The sequence below is a fragment of the Papaver somniferum genome, unplaced genomic scaffold (genome assembly GCF_003573695.1).
Source record: "Papaver somniferum cultivar HN1 unplaced genomic scaffold, ASM357369v1 unplaced-scaffold_132, whole genome shotgun sequence".
Taxonomy (NCBI): Eukaryota; Viridiplantae; Streptophyta; class Magnoliopsida; order Ranunculales; family Papaveraceae; genus Papaver; species Papaver somniferum.
The window spans coordinates 2,962,423-2,986,441 of record NW_020622381.1 but is presented as its reverse complement, the minus strand read 5'-3'; the positions used below and the strand labels follow the sequence as shown (position 1 = coordinate 2,986,441).

Genomic DNA, 24,019 nt, shown 5'->3' with positions numbered 1-24,019 from the left:
GTTATGTAATCTAAACTCTCATCCCAATCATTGAAACATTCTTAGAGGACGTTATACAGTTGTTACACTATTTCTCGTCAAAGCAATTTTCAAAGTGATTGAAACATTCATGACTTTCGTCACTAGGTAAAGATAAACTTGGTCGAAGCGAAAATCTTACCAACATATATTTCGAGATATAGATAGGCGAGGTATACTCGGCTCGAAATACCAAATGTGTATGATCTAGTCTATATATATAGCATACGACTTTTGTCTCAAAGAGTACAAGATAGAATAGATAAACTTTTGAGTGACAAATAAGTTCAAGTCTCCACATACCTTTTTGTCGAGAAGTTCCACGGGTTCCTTGAGTAGATCTTCTACTTGTATGATGAATCGCCATGAAGTCCTTGAGCTCAACTACACTTACTATCCTAGTCCGAGACTTAGCTATAAGAGACTAGAAGTCAAGACTTATAGTTTTGATCACTAACATTGACAAACATGCTTGAGATAGCAACGCATGCGAGTTTGACCGAGCAGTGCTCTAACATCCTCTATAACATATCCAAAATTCATAGTAGTTGGATTAACGATCTAAGAGATGTGGGTAAAATATCAATCTACATGACAGCTAAAAAGTTTCTGAAGACTTCATGGAATTTTACTGTTTCGTGAGTTTCGACCACAAAAGAGGCTCAAAACTCAAAATGCTTTCTTACAAGTAGCAAGGAAATTTCCTGAGCATCGGAAAGTTGGGGTAGATCATCAAAAACGGACATCAGATGAAGATTTTATGGCGTTTTTGGTAAAATGTAACTTTTAAATTTTTCTGAAGACGAATTATAGTGAATGGATTTCTCAAGCATATGGATGTTCGTCTATTTCATTCAGTCACAAAAATGAGAAAACCAAGGAAAATATATAATAAAAGGATTATCATTAAAAAATCATAGTTCGATGCTCATGGAACAAAGTTACTGAAATAATTAAAGCAATATCTACAACTATGGAAATCAAAAGGTGTTCAACTACTAAGAAAATTGGAATGCTTAGTAAACCTAATCGTCAAATTCATCATCGTCTTCACGATCGTCATCCTCTATGGAATCTTCTCTAAGTTCTTCTCCAAAATCGTATTCAAAAATTTCTTCAAGAACTTCTTCCAGATGGTCTTCAGGGTCATCATTAGCTGTATCCAAATATTCATCTTCTTCACATTTGGCTTGGAAATCGGCTTTGACCAATTGGTTAGTCCTCATACCAGGTGTATATGGCTCAATTTTACGACCAATTGGTTCCCATACATGTTCAACTTCATCTGCATCTGAATCAGAAGCTATGTCATCAATGAAAGAGCGTGGTTCATCTTCAGTCTCTAGTCTTGCTTCCTGAATCCGACGCTGCTTTCAGGGACAAGCTGCGAGTTTTTCATCTTCAACCTTCTTCTTCTGGGATATTTCATCACATCTCTGCCTTTCTTCCACATCTACTAAGGCCGAGAAAGCTTAGATTTTATCATATATTATTCTCAAATGATTGATAGGCATACCACAAATCAATTCTCTCGCCTTGCTGAATGGGCACCTTAGCATGGAAATTAAGGACAATATGATTCTCAGGTATTAAAAATCTCTCCTTTACCAACTTTTAACTTCTTTTTAAATATGAAGATTTTACCATGGAACTGTCACGATTTTTACTCTAAAACTACCAGAGATCATCTTCTTCAACTAAATAATATTCATAATCCTGATATAGTTTTTATCTCTAAAACAAGAATAAATGATATAAGGATTTTTTAATTCACGAAATCCCTTCTCTTTCCAAATTGTTGTTATGTACCCTTTGCAGCTGCAGGTTTGATTCTTCTTTGGAAGGACGGTTTTAACATGGACATTGTTCATTCTAATTCGAATATGATCCATGCTATTGTATTAATTACCCCTCTAAGGGTGAGTGGTTACTATCATGTTTGTATGCTACTCTCTATAAAGATAAACAAGATTATCAGTGGTCCTATATTAGGGACTTCAATAAATTTGTAAAGGTTCCTTGGGTAGTTATAGGTGACCCAAATATCACCATTAGTCCATATGATAAATTTAATCATGCTTCTTCCTCTAGTAATAACAATTTTTGCAATTTTTGCAGTTTACTTATGATGGGTTTGGATGTAGAATTTAAAATGTGGGATTTATTGGTTTATGGGATTTGGTGGAATTACATTTCCTTCGGTATGTTTGGTTGCCCAAATCCCTGGAATCAGTTTCCAGCAAATCCTCTATATGGAGTCCGACCCCTCACCTCAAGATTTGTTGGGAAACTTATCAAGGGATTTATGAACCCACTTTTTTTTTAACTTTAGATCGCATATATATAAAACTTTAAGATTATGGGGATAACACCAACAATATATGGATTTCAAAACAAGATAATTCTATGAATCCTAAGAATTTAAAATGAGTTACCAAACACACGAGGGATTTACATGAATCTCAAAATTTGTAATCCCATGGGATTATAAATCCTCGAAATCGTGAACTATACAAACAAACCCACCATTAGAGATTCTGATCTTTCTGACTTAGGTTTTAGTGGTAATCCCTGTATTTGAACTAGTAATATTCATGGTATTGGAAAGATCAAATCTAGATTAAATAAAGTCTGGTGAATATGAGTAGTTTTTAAGTTTCCTTGATTCTAGTTTGTCTCATATTACTCAAAATGGATCTAATCACACTCGTATTTTACTTCAGTTATATAACAATATCTCTGTTAAAGGTAAAAACTAGAAGTTTTTGAAAATTGGCTTCATAATTCTAATTGTGCTACTGAGTTCAAAAAATCTTGATCTACTAATGTCTCTGGTTCGCAGCTTATATCTTTGTGAATAAATTATCTAATATAAAGAAGAAATTATCTTTATGGAATAAGCATACTTTTGGACACATACAGAGAACAATTACTAGTATCAAGGATAATTTGTCTGAACTCGAAAAGACTGACATTGGTGGTTGCAATACTGAAAAGGTAATTCAGTTGGAAGGAGAAATAGCTAAATGGGATGATACGGAGTCTAGTTTCTGTAGATAACAAGGTAAATATAGATTTCATGGTGATATAGATAAGAATACTAAATACTTCCATAATAGAGTAAATGGAAGTAAATCAAGGAATAAAATAGACAGTCTGATGGCTCTAGATGGCTATTGGTGCAGTGGGAGATCAGCTATGGACAATCTGCTTACTACTCATTTCCAGAAAATCAGTACTTCAGCTGAAGTTTGTGATAGTGCTTCTTTTGTTCAACATATTCCCAAGTGTAACCCTGAAGATGAAAATACCGAGCTATTTCAAATTCACACAGAAGCTGAAATCATTGACACTCTAATGTCAATGGAAGCATGGACTTCTCCAAGTCCATATGGTGTTCCACCTAGATTTTTCTAATCAAAATGAAGTACAATAAAAAGGGATCCATTGAGATGATTCAACATTTCTTTCATTTTGGGTTTCTTCTCAAGCATCTTAACTAAACAAGACTCTCCTTAATACCCAAATCTTCAACTCCTCATTAACCAAAAGACTTTAGGCCTATAGCTCTTTCTAATACATCTTACAAAATAATCTCCAAGATTATAGCTAAAAGACTGAAAAACATATCAGTAAAATTATATTACCAATGCAGGCTTTTGATATGCCAGGTAAACTCATTTATGAAAATATCTCATTAGTTCGAGAAACGGTTCATAGTATGAAGAGACAATCTGGTATGGTTTGTTCATTTGATTTGAAGATTGATATGTCAAAGGTTTTTGACATATTGGAATGAAGCTTCCTTATGAAAGTTTTCAAGAAATTTGGCTTCTAAGTAGTGTCACCAAATCTATCAATGTATCAACATTACTCAAGTCGAGGTACTTCTTAATGGTTCTCCTTGTCAATATTTTCTTCACACTAGAAGGATTAAACAAGGAGACCCATTATCTCATTTTCTTTTCATTATTGCCATGAAAGCTTTGTCTAGGAAGCTAGCCTTTTGTGAGCATGCAAAGACTATTAGTGGTGTATAGATTTATAGAGCACCAAAAATTAATCATTTTTTTTGTAGATGATTATTTTTTATTCTGTAAAGCAAATCTTTCTCAAACCAGATGTTTACTTCAAGTGATTAATTAGTTTAGTAAATGTCCATGGCAGGTAATTAATTTCAATAAGTCTTTGGTTTCCTTCATCAACAATGTGTGTCCCTTAGCTTGTCAAGATTTATTTGGTATTCTTCAAGTCCCCATTATGAATCTTAAAGAGAAATATCTAGGTCTTTCATTCTTTATTGAGAGAAACAAGAAAATTCCCTTTTCAGTTCTTGTAGTTAAGATGGAGTGAAAACTATCTAAATGGAATTCTTCTAACCTCTTTGAACCAGGTTGAACAATCATGGTGAAACATGTCCTCAATGCACTGCTGATTATGATTTCATTCAAGTTTCCTGATCAAACCATTAAAGCTCTTAACAGTATGTAAAGTAAAATCTGGAGAAGAAAGGACTCAAACAAAGGTGCTGTTATATCTTGGAATAATTTATGTAAATATAAGGAGGATGGAGGTCTTAGGTTTAAGGATATGGAATGCTTCCACAATGCCTTACTATCCAAGTTTGCATGAAGTTCATGCTCTAGAGGTTCAGATCTTTGGTATGATATTATGGGTGATATATATATTACCCAAATGATGATGCATTTGATTACTCTATTAAGGATGATTCTTCTTTTGCTTGGAGGTTAGAGAAGAATGAACAATTCTCTGTTAAGTATGTGTATATAAAACTTTATACTGATTCACACGGGCCGTCTATTACTTCTTCAGTAAGGAAACATATATTAAACTCTTCTCCGAGGTTTAACACTCATTCCTAGCGTTAAGTGTTTCCAGGGTATTCTTCCAACTAAGGTCAGGACTCTTCAATATTCACACAATCCAGAGTTGATATGTCGAATGTGTGGTCTCTCAGAGGAGTCATACTCTCATATTCTGCTGCACTGTGATTACTTTCGTGCAATATGGTTTGGAAGTAGTGGTTTACAATTTGAGGTGCATAGTTTTATTGGAAGAATGTACAAGGTGGTTAATGCAGTTTAATCAGGGCTCACTCTATGAAGTGGATATCAACAAAAGATTTATAACAATATGGGCAATCTGGAAGAAAAGGTGCTCAAAAGTCTTTGAAGATAAATTCCCACAGCCTCAACAACCAATCCGTCGTATTATGAATCTCACTATTCAGGCAACTGTGAGAATTAAACCAAAAATTAAGTTAATTTCGACTGAGCCTAGAACTAATTTGAAATGGCATCCTCCAATAATGGGTGTTTTTACTTTAAATCTAGATGGTTCTTTTGATTATGATACAAAGAATGATGGTACAGGTCTAATACTTCGTAATTTTTCAGGTACAACAAAAAGAGCCAAATGCAGCTTCATTAACAAAGCTTTAAGTCCGGAATAGGTTGAGGGATTATCTATCAGGGAAGCTGTTAAATGGGCTCAACATCTAAAGCTTGAAGATGTTAACTTGGAGATAGACTCCATGGTTCTAGGCGAAGCAATAACCAAAGGCCAATATAACATCAACTGGCAGTTTCATCATTTCATTAAAGACATTATTTCTCTTTTTCAAGCTTGTAAGAGTTCAAAGTGTTATTATGTTCCTAAGGAACAAAATAAAGTGGCAGACATTCTTAGTAAAATTATAAGAATTGAGAAGTTGACTAAAAAATGGTTTGAAAATTCAACCTTGTTATGTTAGAGATCAACTACTGTTATACTTGGAAGGTTTAGTTTCTTGATTCGTTAATAAAAATTTTCTTTGTACCAAAAAAAAAAAGGAAAAAAAAGAAGAAGAAGAATAACCCATAGTGAAAAATACTATAACCCCTACTATATGGGTTCAATATGTAGAAGCCCCACTAAATGGATCCTCCCCTATCAACTCCATACTTTCACTTTTTAATATTTCTAGGCCCAGAACTTTAGATTTCAGGGTCTGTTAATAAAGTTTAGGATTTGGGGGAAATTCGTAATACAAAAAATGCATTTACTATATTTAGCTAATAAAGCTAGCTTTTAGTTTCATTTTCGGTTTCATTTTCTATTTTTTTTCTCTCTCCACTGTTGCTCCCCTGCTCCGCGAAAAACGAAGAATGAAAGATTAATTTGATGAAACTCGAAGAAAATTTGAAGATTCAGTATCATATTGAAAGAACAAGATAAGTTTCTCATCATATTTTTGTTCCTATTGATTCTCATTATGTTTTAATCAAAAAGAAGTTCTGAAAAGTTTATTGACAGCTTCAAATACCTAATAAATTCGATTTTACTTCGAAATTTGATCTGATTTTAGAATCGTTGCTTCGATCTATCATCCTTTTATCATTTTCTTTGATTCGAACTATTTTTTTTTCGAATTTGGTTTACGAAATATTTTTTAGGGTTTGTAATCAGCCCTGATTTGTAATTTTTTTTATGATTTCAACTAAATTTTCTCGATGAAATCAAGATTTAGAGTTCAGATCTGTTATAATCTAATCCTTATCTTGCTTTTAACATGAAAAATCCTGAAAGTAAATCACATAATTTTTTCTAGGTTTTTTTTATTGAAGATCAATCGATCAATTTATCTTAAATCTCTTTTGAAAATCGATTTTCATATTCGAAATCTACGAATCATCATCTCTATTACCCATCTATTTGTTATGAATTTCATCTATTTTTATCTTTTAAGTAGTTCAAGCTAATATCTACTTGTATCTGATCTTGAATATTTTATTTTAATGCAATCAAAATTGGAATTAGTTATTTGATTACCTGATATCAAAATTTTATTCTCTTTGGAGAAATTATCAGATTCAGTATTTAACACCGAATATTCTCTATGTTACAGAATCTATACCTCATTTGGTTTTTGAGGTTTCTGGAGGGACTATTTGTTTGATGTGTTTGCGTAGGAATACAATCAAGTACGATGATTTTCCGGAAGTAAGTTGATTCCTGCTTTTTGATTTTAACATCACTTTATTTGCTTTACTTTTGAGAATTTTTTGTAAAATAGATGCACTTTGTGTACACATATATGATGTTTTATGCGGTGTTTCATTGATGTGTATGGTTATTTAGAAACTCAGAAGTCACACGTCAAGTGTATAAATCGTTTTATGTTTGTCTTAGTGAAATTATTAATACGAAGTATTTCCTCTTTTTCATACGTCGCCGTGGTGGCGTAGGTAGAGGTTTCAGAGGAGTATTTTGGAGTCGGTGGTGCAGGTAAATCCATTGTTTACAGTTAAGCTCGAGGTAGGCGTGGTAATTAAGCTCCCTACTTTAATTGTTTACAGTTACAAATACTTCTGTTGGTATGACATGAGCAGCTTGTTCTATTTTCACTTGAAGTTGTGGTATTGGAATCCATGGTGTTCTAATATCTTTTGTAGCATGAGTTTTCAAATAACAGATTGCAAAAATTTTCAGGAGCTAACTAGGGGTCTTGGTGTTGGTGGTAGTTCTGATTTTGGTATGAATGCCGCTTAAGAGAAAGTAGAGAAGCAATAGAGGAGGCACTTTTATGGTTCTGAGATCGTATTTGTAATGGTAAGTTTAAATTACTTTCTTGAGAGATTTTTCTTGTTTGAATATTTTGATTTACAATGAATGGCTAAGATTTGAAGGCGTTTTAGACTTGTGTTGAGTAAGGAAACTTAAGATTATATCTGATTCGCGATTCCAGGTGCAGAGACATATAAAGGGAGACGCAGATAACACAAAAGAACTACCTTTTTACCACCATTTTGACGCCTGCAAGTGTTTTACAGAGATCGTGAAATGTTGAAGGTAAAAACTAAACTTCAAGAACTTAGTGTCTTATCATCTGTAACTATTCATGTCGCTATATGCTAATTGCTATAGAATTATAGGAAAAGTATGTAACCTTCTGTTGGTAGGAACCTATCTTTTGATGAAATTTGTGTTGCTATAATCATGTGTATCTACTACTTACACATGCTTTCTAGCATGTGTATCTTCTAGTTACACATGCTTTTAAGATGTGTAATTGATGGTTACACTTGCATTTTGGATGTTAAATTGCAGATCACACATGCATTTAGGGATGTATATCTTCCATGCATAGATGATTTTTCTCTTAAACTATACATTTCAAAAGGAAATAATGTAAATTTGCTTACTTTGGGTTTTGTGGTTTGCAATTGATGTCCTTATCAATAGTTTAGCGTTGATTAGATGCTTTACCATCAAGACTTAACATATGCATACACTAGAGTTTATGTAGTCTCATTGTTTTTTAGTTTTCTTTTGGTTTATGTGAATTATTCATAAATAATATAGATATGCTTACTTTGCGTTTTGTATTCTGCAATTGATGTGCTTATTGACTGTCTAGTGAAGGTCAGTGACTATCCGAGTAAACAGAATGAGAAGAAGTCAAGTGGTGCTGTTAACCAAGAAAACAGTGGAGACACCAACGGTTCACATAGGTCATGTGCTGCTATAGACGTAGCTCAATGGATGTGTAGGCGTGGTATTCCGCAATGGGTTTTGAAGTTGAACAATGAGATCACAATCAAGATTTGACAGTTCAACGGATTATCAATGAACTCACAGTCAAGGTACGTCCTTACTCTAAAGAGTTCAAATTGTTGTGACAATTCCAGTTTAATCTTTTAGCTTCTAGCTTATGTTCTCATGCACCTGTTGATATTTCTGATACTCTGCATCATAAATTTATCATGATTTAAAACCAGCAATAATCAGCATTGCTTGTTTCAAAGAGAAAATTTCTTAGATATAAAGCCCTTTCCAAAATGTGTATGATTTCCTATTTTCACGCCATGTTTCTTGTGGTTCCAGGTATATGAAACCGATTGCCGTTTAGCTCTAGGAGTTGGGGACTTCCTGGAGTTTAATAATGTTGGCTGACTGATTCTTTTGTAAGTTATTTGACTTTTTTTGGATGCGTAACTATTAGTTACACATGATAATTAGATGTGTAACTTATAGATACACAAGCTAAATGGATGTGTAGCTACTAGTTACACATGCTAATAGATACACGTTCTAATTGAATTAGTAATTAGTTAGATGTGTAACTACTAGTTTCTGAAGTTGTCATCTAGTATTGTTCCTGCATTTCTTATTCGATATTTAGGTTCACGGTTGCTCACTGATTGATTATGTCTCTCGATAATGAATTCTTCAGATTCTATTTTTTGTGTCTATATGGTCATGTTCTTCAGACGGAGTAATGAGATTTTCAGCCTTTTCAATTCTTTCATTTTGCCGCAACCATCATTTGCTTCAGGTAAATTTTCCTTTAATTTCCTTCAGATGTTTGTCCTCCATATAAACTATAGATGAAATAGTATTGAATGTCAGTTCGTCGGTATCTTTAATCTTGCTTTCATTCGGTGCTACTACCATATAATGTTATCTTAAGATGAGTTTTTCACATTGTCAGTCATGGAATCATGTTTGGAACCTTAGATTTTAATGATAGGAATTTCTCCTTACACAACTCAGTTGCATGTGTAACTTCTCCTTACACATTTCTATATGCATGTGTAACTTCTCCTTACACTAGACAAATGCATGTGTAACTAGAAGTTACACAAGTTAGATGCTTGTGTAGCTCCTCGTTACACATGCTAAAATAAAAATAACTCCTCCTCCTTACACTAGGCTTCAAAGATAAGTTATCATGTGCCTTTTATGTGATCTTTGTTCTATAATTTCGTCTTGCAATTATTCTATAATTTTGTTTCTTTATTTTTTGTCCATCCAACCTAATTCCACTGATGTTTATTCTTGTTTGCAGATGTGCAAATATATTGAAATCGAGAAAGACAAAAACGGAAGGAAACATTTCTATAATAGGATATAGTGGATTTTTTCTAGGATTTCGCTTTCCATATCTCGTGCTTTAATTCGTTCATTGTGTTCAAACAACCAATTACTATAATTGTAGTAATTGATGAACGGACAAATTATTGTAAATGAAAATTAAAGTAATACATATATTTTATGATGAATAAATTGTAGACAACCTTACATATAGCATGTGTAATAAAAAGTTACACATACATATGGATGTGTAACTTGTAGATACACATGCCATACGCATGTGTAACTTCTGCGAACACATGTGTAACTACAGAGTACACAACTATGTAGAAGTGTAGCTTTGGATTACACATTTTATATGAATGTGTAACTTCTGGATGCACATGTCATATGCATGTGTAACTTTTGTGTACACATTCATATATTGGTGGTGGTCGGTAGTGGTGGCGGGAGGTGGTTGGCGGCGGCGGCGTTTATCAGTGGCGGCGGGCGGGCGGTGGTGGTTGGAGGTGGTTTGACTGGCGGCGGTGGTCTGACGGTGGTGGTCGGAGGTGGTTTGACGGTGGTGGTCGGAGGTGGTTTGACTGGCGGTGGTGGTCGGAGGTGGTTTGACAGTGGTGGTTGGAGGTGGCTGGCGGTGGTGGTCGGAGGTGGTTGGTGGCGGTCGGAGGTGGGCTGTGATGGTCAGAGGTGGTTGGAACATCATCACATAATATTTTAATAATTTTGGGCCTAAATTTAAATTTTATTTAATTATGGGTTTGACAATATGCATAAGGTATCAAGGTCTTTTAATAATTTGGGACCTAGATTTATGAGTTATCCATGGGCTGGGCCTTAGCCTAAGTTTCCCTAACCCATAATAGTTGGGCTTAGCTAGATTACGGGCATAGCCAAGCCAAAACCCTCTCATACCTTTTCCTTAGAACGATTTTTTGGGGATCATGGTTTTATTTTGGGTAAAGACATTAGAAGTAAATCTAGGTCACCCCTTATCTGGATATTTATATTAATACCTAAATTACCCTCCTGATTAATTTTGGGTGATGATTAGTTAGTGTTAATAATAGTTAGTGTAATGATTAGTGAGATGATTAAGTTAAAGATAATTAGTGAGATTAAAAAATCAGATGGTTTTTTTTTAAAGAAGTAGAATTATTGAGAGAATAAAGTTAGAGAAGATGACGAAGGAAAACATGAAAAACGATGGATTTTACAAACCACAACCGGAGGAAGGGTATTTGGGTACCCAGGTGTGCTTCAGACTTAGATAATGTTGGTTGAATTGCTCCAAACTTTCAAAAAAAATGAAAATTTTTATGTAGATTTGGGTCAGTTCGGTTACCATATGTCAAGAACATGTAACCGAACACACCTGAAAGTGTAGTTCGGTTACGTTTTCCAAACACGCAGGTTACCGAACTCGCTCGTTAATGGAGGTTTTGGTCGTACAGTGTAATGTTCGGTTACCTAGGATAAAATGGTAGGTAACCGAACTTTGAACTTAACAATTTATTTGGGTACATCTTGTGTGTTCGGTTAGTTCGCAAACTTCAACCCAACCAAGTTCCCAACCGAACTGCTGGTTAAAAGTAACCTAGTGTTAGAAGTTCGGTTGGTTCGCAAACTTCAAAATATTTTGCGAATCAACCGAACTGGGCTTATATATGCATATATGCAATTAGACAAACGTTCGGTTACTACGAAATTTATTTCTTGGCGAATTAGGTAGAGTTCGGTTACGAAGTTTCAAAGGTAGAGTTCGGTTACAAAAAAAACTTAACATTTTTGCGAACGAACCGAACTTGTGGACTTTTCTCATTATTTTCGTAAACTAAAGTTCGTTCGATATCCTTATTTTGCGAAGGAACCGAACTTATGGACTTCTGTTGTTCTAATACAAGGAGTTCGTTTAAAAGTATTTTTTGCGAATCAATCGAACTCTATTGGCTAAGTTCGGTTACTTTGTAGTTTTAAAATTTTTTGCGAAAAAACCGAACTCTATTGGCTAAGTTCGGTTATTTTGGAACTCAAGATAGTGGCCACAACAACACAGTTCGGTTAGACTGGATTTTTTTTTCGGTTCTAAGGGTGGAGTTCGGTTACTTTGTAGTTTTAAATTTTTTTGCGAAACAACCGAACAGAGAGTTCGGTGACTTAGTTTTAAATCCAATAGAACCGAACTGTTCTTCGTGTTCTTCATTTTCAAGAAGTTCGGTTAGTAAACTAAGGTTTTTTGGAAAATCGGCCTAACCGAACATGGCTCTGTAACTCCTACTAAAACCCTATTTTGATGATTTCTATTCGATTGAAGCAATCAAAATCAAATTAAACTGAAGGGTTTGTTGGAAAATACCTCCGGAGTGGTCTCATGGCAGAATCAGGCTGCGGATGGCGTCTTTTATACTCGATAAAATTATCATGTAACAGAACTTAATTGTGATTGGATTGATGTTGTTACATTTCTTAAATAGGCGGTGGTGGTGGTGGTGGTAATCGGTGGTTGGTGGTGGTGATAATCAGAGGTGGTGGTGGTGGTAATCGACGGTGGTGGTGGTAATCGGTGGTTGGTGATGGTGATAATTAGAGGTGGTGATGGTGATAATAGGCGGTGGTGGTGGGAGGAGGTGGTGGTTATATATATGTATATGTATATGTGGTTATTAGGTTGGTTTTAAATTAAATTAGGTTAAGGATAGGTTAGTCATTTCAACATTTTAGGACACCCCTTATCACTATAGGGAAGGTGGCCTAATAAAACCATGGTCCCCTCAAAAAAGACCATGGTCCCTAAAATCATTCTTTCCTTATGATAAGGTAGTTTATTCCAAATTAGTCTAAATAACCGAAGATAGTAAGATAAATCAACAAAATGTCAAAGTCCAATGGGTTAATTTGCGTTACCTCCCCTGAAGAAGATCATAATTTGAGTTACCTCCCCTACAAAACAAATATTAGTAAAACCTCCTCTCGTCACTTTTTCCATCCAAACCCGGTTAGCTGAGAAGATCATAATTTGAGTTACCTCCCCTGGAGAAGATCATAATTTGAGTTACCTCCCCTAAGAGCATCCAGTTGTACGAAACAGCTGACTCAGCTAACCGGATTTGGATGGAAAAAATGACGAGAGGAGGTTTTACTAATATTTATTCTGTAGGGGAGGTAACTCAAATTATGATCTTCTTCACGGGAGGTAACGCAAATTACCCTAAGTCCAATAGAAGAAGGTCGACCTAAATTTAGGGTTATTATAGTACTCAACAGGTGACGCAAACCGACAAAGACTGCAGTTATACTCGCCGAAATAGCGACACTTATAATCTTTTCAGCGCGTTGGTTGGAAGCAAAAACCGACTATAAAATATACTTTTCCAGGACCCAAACAGTTTTGGGGGTTTCTTTCTTCTTGTTCTTATACTTTCCCGCTCAGACATTTACACAAACACCTCATCCTCTATACACAGAGAGAGATTAAGAATGAAGTATGTGCTGGTGACTGGTGGAGTTGTAAGTGGACTTGGCAAAGGAGTGACTGCAAGTAGTATTGGTGTTGTTCTCAAAGCATGTGGTCTTCGTGTTACCTCTATCAAAATAGGTTTTTTTTTTTGATTTTTTCGCTTTTTCTTTTTTTGTCAAAATAGCTTTTATGGATTTTATTTTTGTTAAAGTTAGAGTTTTTGAAGTAGTGGGTTTTCCTTATTTGTTGAATTATGAGGTTGATAATATTGTTTTTGGTTCACTTCTAATGTGTTTGTGTAGATCCTTACTTGAACACTGATGCTGGTACAATGTCCCCATTTGAACATGGGGAGGTTTTTGTTCTTGATGATGGGGGAGAGGTATGATTCTTCTTCATTTTATCTGCAGAATTGAACTTTAAGAATTAGTGTAATTGTTCAATTCTGTTCTGGTTAGGCAATCAGTAGATTTGATATGGCTCGATTTCGTGCTGAATTTGGCTGGTATTTACCTCCTTGTTGTTAAAAAGAGGTGGTGACAACTTGAGTTAGAGCTTAAGTTTCCCACTCATTGGGTTTTGGATTGGTCTTTGCATTAGTTCATTTTGTTTAGAGAATTTACTCTGATAGTATTAAATTGTTTTGATTTTGGTTTTAAACTAGCCCAAACAACTTTAGAGCATCTCATGGTTTAGATTATCCACATCGAGTCAAAAGTTCATAAGCTTTCCTTATCTTAAAAATGAATTAGAAAGGAAAATTTAAGATCTCATTACACGAACAAGCAGGTGTTGAGCTCAAAATATCAATGTCTCGCAGACAAAGACTATTCAACTATTCTTAAATCTTGATTTTTATCAAACTACCTGAGTACCCCCGCTCCCTGGGCTGGTCTAGCTTATTTGCATCCTTAAATAATTTATTGTTGAGAAATCTTCAAAACTGTCACAATTACTGTATATTCATATGTTTTTATCTGATAATTTCTATGTGAATATCATCCTAATATGTCATCCTAATATGTCAGTGTTTTTAAAAGGTTGATTTGGATCTGGGAAACTATGAGCGCTTCTTGGATGTTAGACTTACTAGAGACAACAATATAACCACAGGAAAGATATATCAGGTACCAAATATTGTGAAGGTTATTGAAGCCATTTAAAGCCGAAAAACAGTCTTTTATAGAGTTACTCGAGATAATTTATATAGTTCTTTTTTTTTTTACTCTCAGTCCGTGCTTGAGAAAGAAAGGAGGGGAGATTATCTAGGAAAGACTGTGCAGGTAATTTGTGTAGAATTTGCTTTGCTATTCTTTCAAAAAATAATGTTCCGCGATGGAGTGATTTTCACATTGGTTGAATTTTAGGTGGTTCCACACATTACAGATGCGATTAAGAACTGGATAGAATCTGTAGCTGCTATTCCCGTTGATGGAAAAGAGGGCCCTGCAGATATTTGCGTAATAGAGCTAGGTGGAACTGTAGGTAAATTCCAGTGAAAGCTCAGACTTTGTCGTGTTAGATAACGATAACTAGTTTTCAGTTTTGAAATTATCAATCCCTGATTTTAATTCTGTATTATTCTATTGCTGCTTTAGGTGACATTGAATCTATGCCATTCATTGAGGCTCTACGACAGCTGTCATTCTCTGTTGGTAAGGCAGCGCATTTTGGTTACTGTTTTCCTAGATATGTATATGTATAATGTGTCCATCTAATGCCCCATTACGAGATGCCGGGAACTATAATTGCAGTGAGATGCACATTGGAGATTTTTTTCTATCTTTCTCCCTTTTACTAAATATGGTTTAGTCATCTAATGATTACTCATTTTTTTGAGTTCATGTTTTTTTAGGACAAGATAACTTCTGTCTCATTCATGTCAGCCTTATACCTGTTTTGGGTGTTGTCGGTGAGCAGGTAATTTTCCAAACCTCTTGTCCTAGTTTTTTCAAATTTAGATATGTGTTTCATTTCTACCTTGACTATCTATACCAGGGGTTCCTCTACATTTTAAATCTTATTTTGCTTCTGTGCAGTACCCTTGTTCATTGCCTTTTTATGTCTGTAGAAAACAAAGCCTACACAACATAGTGTACGAGAACTGCGGGCACTGGGGTTGACTCCTCACTTGTTAGCATGTCGCTCAGCTCAGGTTAAATTTTGTTGAAAAATTTCTATACAAATGAAATTATTGAAATCTTCTCGGCTTGGATTGTTTTCGAAGATTTGATGCGGTTCTACACCTGTCCTTATAGTTATAATGTCCTACTATAAATTCTACTATAAGTCACTGGTGAAAGGGAAAAGTTGATATGTTCTAGTTATTTTTCAGCCTCTGTTGGATGCCACAAAAGTGAAACTATCACAGTTTTGTCATGTTGCGGTGAGTAGTTATTGTTCAACATTTCACTTCATGACTGTTTAAAGTCTAAACATTCACGTGCTTACCTTCTGAATCACTTTCCTACTTTTTTTCTTTTCACAGGTGGATAATATTCTTAATGTCCATGATGTCCCAAACATCTGGCATGTTCCTCTTTTGCTGCGGGTGAGTTAGTTACCACAAAATTTATAGCTTTTTCCAATATTTATCCTCATGTTTGCCCAAGTATCTGACCATCAACCTTATTTCAGAACCAAAATGGTCATTTAGCCATTCTAAAACAACTGGATTGCCTAAGGTAAGTTATTTTGTTCGTATTTCATATTTTTCACTTAAAAGGATTTAATGTGAATAAACCACTCCTGCCAAAACTCTATACGAACTCAAAGGTAGTTTGTGTGTCGAGACTCGTACTGTCTTAGGTCATGGAAGCTGGTTTGAAATGTCCTTTGTAATTCACACTGATATTTATGTTGGCTGATACCACAGTCAGTATGTTTTCCTAAAGTCAGTACTGGTAGTGAGTCTCTAACTAGTAACTCTTGGTCTCTGTGTAGTCGCACATGTTACTTGATGTTTTTGTTCTCTTAATTTCAGCAATGCGATACCCCCCAACCTAGAGGAGTGGACTACAAGAGCAGAGACTTTCGACAATCTAAAAAATTCTGTGAGTATTGCCAGCATGGAATATTATCTTAATTTCAGCAATGCGAACCTCCAAACTATCGTGGAACGTTTTTCTTTTCAAGTACTTCCCCTTGTGATAGTAACTTACATCGAAAATACTTAATGGTTACAGGTCAGGATAGCGCTAGTCGGGAAGTATATCGGCCTAACAGATTCTTATTTATCTGTTGTGAAGGTACACTCAGTCCAATTTTGTTTTTAATTCTATGGCAGTAAGGCAACTGTTTACCTCTGTCAGGATTTGGTTTCATTTGCACCTTTCTGTTTTTCCACCCTTACTTATATAGTTCGTCTTTAGGCCCTCTTGCATGCCTGTATTGCATGTTCGTTGAAGCCATCAATTGACTGGATTGCGGCTTCAGACCTCGAAGATGCTACGGCAAATTCTGTATGAACCTTGAACCTACATTATCATGTTTATGCATATGTATTCTGAAAATTGGGTCCTTGCCTAATTATAATTTACTTTACAGGCACCAGCGTCTCATGCTGCTGCATGGGAGACTCTAAGAGTAAGTAAATCATCTACAATTTTGTTCTTTTTTTTTTTTGCTTTTAAAATGCACTTTGCCTGGCCATGCTAAGCAGGACTGGCTCTATAGATACCGTACCACCCTCGGTTTGAATCTCTTTTCTCCGTGACTAGCCCCTTTCGGTTGACGCGTTAATCTTTTACTGTAAGCCGTTGTTTGCAGAATGCAGCATGTGTTTTGATTCCTGGGGGATTCGGGGATCGTGGAGTGGAAGGAATGATATTGGCTGCAAATTATGCTAGAGAGAATCGCGTCCCCTATCTTGGAATATGCTTGGGAATGCAGATCACTGTTATCGAGTATGCTAGATCTGTATGTGGTCCCGTATCTTCTGAACAACTTTTTCCATTTTCCATTCTAGTTAGTCTTCCTGGCATCTGTTATCTGTTTACCAACCTTTTGTGGTTATGATTTTGATTAGGTTATGCGTCTGGAAAGAGCCAACAGCGCAGAGTTTGACCCTGATACACCTAATCCTGTTATAATTTTTATGCCAGAGGTATGTTTTATGTTTTAAGATAAGGTTCGGGGGAATTTATCTATCGCACAAAAACCGCGTAAAAGATACTTTTATAACTGCAGGGCTCAAGAACACATATGGGAAGTACAATGAGGCTAGGATCACGAAGAACATTATTTCAGACAACTGATTGTATTACCTCAAAGCTGTATGAGACATCTGTTAACTCATCTGGGTCAACAAATACCCTTAATTACTTTATTTTTTAGTTGTATATATTATCTTTGTTTCTGAACGAGTGCTATATATTTGTTTAACTTAGATACCATAATTACTCTTACGTGGATGAGCGCCATCGTCATCGGTATGAGGTCAGTCTGTAAAATGATTTTGTGGCGTTAGATTTTGCAATAGATCTATGGCCAAATTACCTTGCAAAAATGTACTCATTGCACTAGATTTTGTAGCGCTAAATTTCCTTTTCCAATGCTCATTTACATTATTTTGAATTGTGTAGGTCAATCCAGAGTACACTGACAAGTTTGAGGCAGCTGACCTGAAATTTGTGGGGAGGGATGAAAGTGGAAAAAGAATGGAGGTACATAATCTGGCCAATAAGGAACAGCACTTTAGTCCCTTAAATGTTGTAATATCTGATTTTTCTTTTTCGATTCTTTTGCAGATTGTAGAGCTTCCAAGTCACCCTTTTTATGTGGGGGTGCAATTCCATCCCGAGTTTAAATCAAGACCTGGACGGCCTTCTGCTTTGTTTCTAGGTACCTTTTGTTGAAGCGAATTTTTTTCCAGTATGAATAGTGATTCTTTCACTTTGGCTAATCGCCGGTGAAACCGTTAAGAACTGCAAGTTCATTTTTTATGTTTAAAATCTCTCTTAACAGTAAAAGTTGTGCAACTGTAGGTCTTATACTGGCAGCAAGTGGACAGTTGCAAGCGTACGTTGACAAGCAGCAAAATGGAAACTAGGACAGAAGTTGGCTTTTTTTTCGGTCATCATATCATACTTTTTCATGGTAACGCTAGTTAGAGTATTTCTGGATTTGGGTCCAAACTTGATGTCCTTACATATTTTACTCTTCTTATGTTATTAAGTATTGATTACTGGACATATTACATCTTGTTACTTGTCATTATGCAATCTGCTAAAAATATATGAATTCAATACTTGCAGTTTCAAATTGATACGTTCTGGCTTTAGGAAATATCATTAGTGCACTACAGACAACACTAAAGGCACCCATGAAACGGGTGGATCCAGAAAGTGGAATTCTGAACATTGGTAATGTGAAGCTACTCAAGAAGGTTGTGTAATCCTTTGCCGTGCTGCGTTATTTTCTCCCTGCTTTAAGTTCAAAGCTTATTTTCGTGTTTTCTTATCTTGTGTTGAACAAAACCATTGAAGCTTTTCTTGATCTAGTTATTTGAGACGAAACGGTTTAGGAAACAAAAACAAGTCACTGCTAGAAGATGTTCACTAACTCTGAAATGACTGATATCTGCTTAAAGTAAATTATAGTTCTCAACTTTCTCTCATCTTTTCCTTCTTTCGATGCTATCAATTATGATTCATGCTGGATCTCTTTATAGACAGCTTGCAGAGCAATGAAACTTTTTTGTTTTTTCTGCAAAATGACTCACTTCTGAACTTTAAGTTAGTCAAAAGACCTGAATTCATGTCTGAGCAATAGTTGATGAAACTACAATAGAGGAACTCCAGGACTTATGATGACTCATCTGTGCTCTGGAATTTAATCATCATTTTTAACAATGTTTACTGATCAATCTAGAAAAAGTATTATTGTAGAAATAACTCATAAGCAACACATACATAAGCTTCTCGTTTATCTACAGCAAATCCCGCAAGGTATACAAAAAAATGAATGAAATTACAGAAAAGAAATCAAAAAGTGAAAGCATCAAGCTATGCTTTTCGTAATCGTCTCAGTATATTGTAAATACGAAATCTGTCTTTGTAACTTCATCTGTGCATAAAACTTAGATATGAATTCCTCTGCTTTTAGATCAATTCCTTCTTCCTCATTTTGGACTAAATTGACAGAACTTAATTCATTGTTATCTGATCCGTCGTTTCTGTCGATTTCAGAATCTGAATCGTACAGTTCTTCTTCTTCTCCATTTCTTAAGAAACTCTTCCTACTATCTTGTTTATAAACAATAATATCATCATCGCCCGTAAAATCATAATCAAAATCAACTTGTGGCTTTATACAAGGTAAGTGAAATCTCATTGAAGAATGTCTAGATTTAAACTGAAACAAGGGAGTTTCATCAAATGATAATTCACGTTCACCATATCGAATCAAGTCTTGATTATGATGATTATGAGAATGCTTTAGATTCTTTAAGTAATTTGGTAGAACCCGAAGCTCCATCATAAGTCCCCGTTTCAATACACCGCCTTTCCTCGCCCACAGTAATGCAAATCGCAAGAAATTCCATGCTCTCCGACTGAAAACTCTTTTCTTCTTCTTCGATATGCTCGAATCCATTTTTCTTGGTGTAGTTGAATCCATCTTCTTTGGTGTAGCTGAATCCATCTTTGTTGGTGTATTTGAATCCATTTCTTTTCTCCGACTTTCAGTTCTAGTAGGTTGTGACAGATTAGAGTTTGAGGTAATGGTGTGTGAGAAAATGTGAGTGCTTTGAAGAATGTTTTGATTGAATGAAGAGGAAATGAAGATTAACGGCTATATTTATACGAGGTTTTCTAAAAGGTTTTGATACGCGGTGATGTGTCCATAGAGTTATGTGTTGTTTTGGGGAAACGCAGAACATGGACGGTGAGAGCTTCCAGGAAAGACATGGGTTGTACGCGGTAGTTGTCAGCTGGTTGGGCCGTTTTATTGCCAAATATATCCCTGCTCTACAACACCATTTACAAGGCTCCAAAAATCATTACCCCCTTTCATAGTAATGATTAGAGTCTAGAGAGAATGGCAGTTGTCTAGTTGAATCCCAATAAGCATACAGCTGTTGGATGGAAAACCAGAACACTATTTCAGCTTGGAAGAATGTATGTTTTCAGCATGCGTTTTCTTCATACAACTGCTCTTCAACATCTTTATTTCCGCGTTGTTGGTTGAGTATTATTGATCTAGTAGCACTCCGAAACATTGTACAGTTATAATAATACTTGCAAAAACACTTGATTAATAATTACTGTCCAAACTAACCGAATTATTAATTATCGATCATATTTTTCAATTGATGTTGTTAGATCAAAAATATTCGATCAACACCGGATCGATCTTTCTGGCAATGAATGGTGGGCGGAGTCGCTTTTTTAGTGTGTAAAGGATGATTAAGGGCAATTATGGCACACTAATTAAAGAGTGCGACACACATAAAAACCTGAAAATTATTAGTTGGAAATTTGGTAGGAAGTTGTATTCAGCTGTATAATCTCTGTATTATTATAATCCACAGCATCTAGAAAGCAAGTAGACTTTTGTTGTTTCTTTCAGCAAATATTTGTCTTCTTCTTGATTTCATTTAGTATCCATTTAAGCATCATTAGATAGAGGATCCTAAGCTTTTTCGCAATAACAAGATTACAAGAGAGAGACACACACAATTAGAGCATGTTATTCTTTTAACCGTGTATTAGGGAGACATTAAACTTATAATACCTGATGATCTGTACGTAAGCCTCTCTTGAATTATTAAATGAAGTGTTTGATTGGATAACAAGCTCTTATTAGAATTGAAAATGCAGTGTATCCAAGTATTTTAAGCATCTTAATAATGTGAATGCAGTACCTTTTGATTAAGCGTTTGGTAGACTTAATCAAATTTGATGATTAATTCTTTTACCAAGTCTCTAAATAATTAGAGCATGTGCTACAAGCGTCTAATTGTTGAATTGATGATTTGAAGTTTCATAGCTGTGTACCAAGAAGTTAAGGATTTGTAATTTTGTATTGCAGGGGGTGATATTTAGATTAATTATTTTAAGTGAATATGTTTCAATCTCCTAAGAGTAAGGGACCTAAGGGTTATGGATTCACTCAAAATGAAAGAATTTGATGGAAATTGATTAAATTAGGTAGTGTTATAGGTAGTGGAGAGTAGAGGTGTAAATCGTGCCGGCCCGGCACAGTCCGGCCCACGAAGTCACGTGCTTAGCGTGCTGTGCTGGGCTGTGCCAGAGATTCAGACGTGTTGTGCTGTGTTAAATGGTGTGCCGTACTGTGCTGTGCCAGAAAAATAAACGTGTTGTGTCGTGCTGGGCTGTGCTAGCACACTTATTTTATGTTCTCCAAAATAAATATTTTTGAGATATTTTAGTTGGTACATGTATTATTATTAAAATAAATTAGCATAACGAAAATAAAATGTCATAAATTGGCTATGATTTTTTTTTTTGTGAAATATGCATCAAATGTGATGTATTGTGTAGTATCTTACGCATGACGTGGCGTGCTTTCTCCGCGTGCCAACACGTGTCGCGTGCCAACACGTGCCGCGTGCTGTGCTGTGCCTGTGTGCCTATTTGTCTGGCACAGCACAACACATTAAACAAACGTGCTGTGCCCGTGCTGGGCCGGTCACGTGTTGTGCCGTGCTGTGCTCGAATTTTAACGTGTTGTGTTGTGCCTTAAACGTGTCGGCCCGTCCCAATTTACACCTCTAGTGGAGAGGTCTACTTTCAGCCAAATCTCCTTTACACAATCACTCAGGTAAAAAAAATGTCCAACAGTCGAGACTTTTTTGTTTTCTGGCAAAAGAAAACATAAATATCATTAACAAATAGAGTCTTACATAACAGTTACATGCCCAAATTGGCTATTATCTTGAGGATCATACATAGTTTCAACAATGATGGCACTCAGAGAATTCATTTTTCCTGGAACTCCGACTCGTACTCCCGTTCTCATATAAGGAATTCTTGAAAAATCCTCTTTATGTGCCATACTTTGCGACAATTCTGTCCACGCTAACCTGCCTTCCACTTCACATAAGATAAGGTTTGTTTCTTGCGTCTCCGCTGTTTGTGTTGACATTATTGGAGTTCCCTTTCTCGGATCTTTCTATTCGACCCTGCTGGTATCAACATCACTGTCAAAGTCTTCTTTGTTAGAATTATTATCACATTCTTCAACTTCCCGTAAGAAACCATATGTAGAACTTTCTTTTTCCTTCAGATTGTTTATCCAAACAATTCCAAAATGTCAAGCCAGTTCCTCATGTTTCTCTCCTATTAGACCAGGACCAGTCTTTTTCAAAATATACTCTAAGCATATACGTGCCTGTTAGAACAACATTCACTTCAATAGTTTTACATATGTGAACTTCAAAAGAAATAACATACTGAAAGTAGCTACAAAACACAACATCCAACACATACCGTTCCATACTGATTTTTCAGCTTAAATCGAGTCATCAGAGAACTCCCCAACACGCCAAGATACTGTGACACTCTTCCGTCTAACATTTGACAGCCACTTGGTCACTGATAGAGCAACTCTCGGCCGAACTTGCAAGCTTTGCCATCTCAAGCTTGTTGTCAATGTTAGATGTACATAACTATAGCTTGATTTCTAGTATAATAAAGTCAAGTTCCGGACTAGGATTAGTATATGGTAGTTGAGTATCACACATCACCGAATAACCCTCGAATATTGAGGACTGAAGAACAAACAAAGACATTTGCGAGAAATTTATCAACAAAGAGGTATGTGAAAACTGAGTTATCCAATTTACTCATGACATTTACCATTATGTCTTATGAGACTATGTCGTATAATTTTATTAGATTTAATATTACAAAGAAGAAATTTTGAGTTCAAGCTTGTCTTGGTTAAGCTCTCGAAATATGATTCAAGCATTGGATGTTTCATATCCTTAACAATCTTGGTTAACAAATTTTTTTTTTCAAGAATGTTTCAAGTTGATCATTTGGAAATTTCAAAAAGCAACATTGCATATTGCATATGGCTATTGGGAAAAAGAACTGCTTGGGGATAGGTAAACATACTTGTATGTTCTACCAAAATCAATCTGAATTTCGCAGACTGTAGAGGTTCCCAAACCCTTCACATCTTAGTTCGGAAAACCTACCATCTAACTTTCACGAATTTCCAAGGTTTGCAAACCATTGTGGCATGACTTCGCGAACTGTCATAGGTTTATGATAGGTGTCTAAAACACCTTGATATTTATCTATTGTTTATGCTTTCTTTGCTAAGTTTTCTTGTAAATTATGTATTTTATGTTTGATTTTGAGTTTTAGGTACTTTGGAGCAAAAGAAGCAGAAACGTCGTTTAAAAGAGCTAAAGTGTCATTTCATGTGCAACTGCTGTTGGAGGCGAATTATTTCTCATTATTTACTTTTATTTCTTCATCTCTATCTGAAAAGCATGTCAGCTTTAGTGATGCAAGTTATGTCTGAAAAGAATGGCAGCTTTAGTGATGAAGCGCGATTGAAGAAAAGAAGTGAATATGAGAGGTAAGAGATGGCTGATCGAGAAACTACTAAAGGAACCCCAACATTGGATAAGGACACCCCCAGAAATGTCCCAGAAGAGTTGACAAAGGCACCCCAGAAATTCTACTATGTGCA

The 24,019-nt window shown here is 35.5% G+C and overlaps 2 protein-coding genes and 1 long non-coding RNA gene across 4 annotated transcripts; 2 read left to right on the top strand and 1 right to left on the bottom strand.

The window, feature by feature from the left end:
- Positions 1 to 6,848: 6,848 nt before the first annotated feature.
- Positions 6,849 to 9,971, top strand: LOC113332961. Of its 2 annotated transcripts, none has more exons than XR_003351732.1 (8): positions 6,849 to 7,020; positions 7,266 to 7,335; positions 7,510 to 7,629; positions 7,766 to 7,869; positions 8,443 to 8,663; positions 8,905 to 8,984; positions 9,254 to 9,355; positions 9,869 to 9,971. It is a non-coding gene; the product is annotated as an uncharacterized LOC113332961 (long non-coding RNA). The 2 variants fall into 2 exon arrangements; XR_003351733.1 differs by having other exon boundaries at positions 8,438 to 8,663.
- Positions 9,972 to 13,371: 3,400 nt separating this feature from the next.
- Positions 13,372 to 18,966, top strand: LOC113333112 (CTP synthase-like). The gene is made up of 23 exons (XM_026579606.1): positions 13,372 to 13,489; positions 13,654 to 13,733; positions 14,392 to 14,478; positions 14,584 to 14,634; positions 14,719 to 14,836; positions 14,950 to 15,006; positions 15,207 to 15,271; positions 15,423 to 15,506; positions 15,687 to 15,737; positions 15,840 to 15,902; positions 15,989 to 16,035; positions 16,335 to 16,404; positions 16,537 to 16,599; positions 16,723 to 16,812; positions 16,898 to 16,936; positions 17,120 to 17,269; positions 17,379 to 17,456; positions 17,540 to 17,625; positions 17,740 to 17,788; positions 17,935 to 18,015; positions 18,100 to 18,193; positions 18,337 to 18,448; positions 18,607 to 18,966. Exons 1-22 carry the CDS (start codon positions 13,372 to 13,374, stop codon positions 18,399 to 18,401), a joined length of 1,686 nt encoding a protein of 561 aa, XP_026435391.1. The 3' UTR covers positions 18,402 to 18,448; positions 18,607 to 18,966.
- A 253-nt stretch (positions 18,967 to 19,219) lies between these two features.
- LOC113333113 lies at positions 19,220 to 20,144 on the bottom strand. The gene has a single exon (XM_026579607.1). The coding sequence runs from the start codon at positions 20,015 to 20,017 to the stop codon at positions 19,352 to 19,354; it is 666 nt and encodes a 221-aa protein (XP_026435392.1). The 5' UTR covers positions 20,018 to 20,144; the 3' UTR covers positions 19,220 to 19,351.
- Positions 20,145 to 24,019: the final 3,875 nt, after the last annotated feature.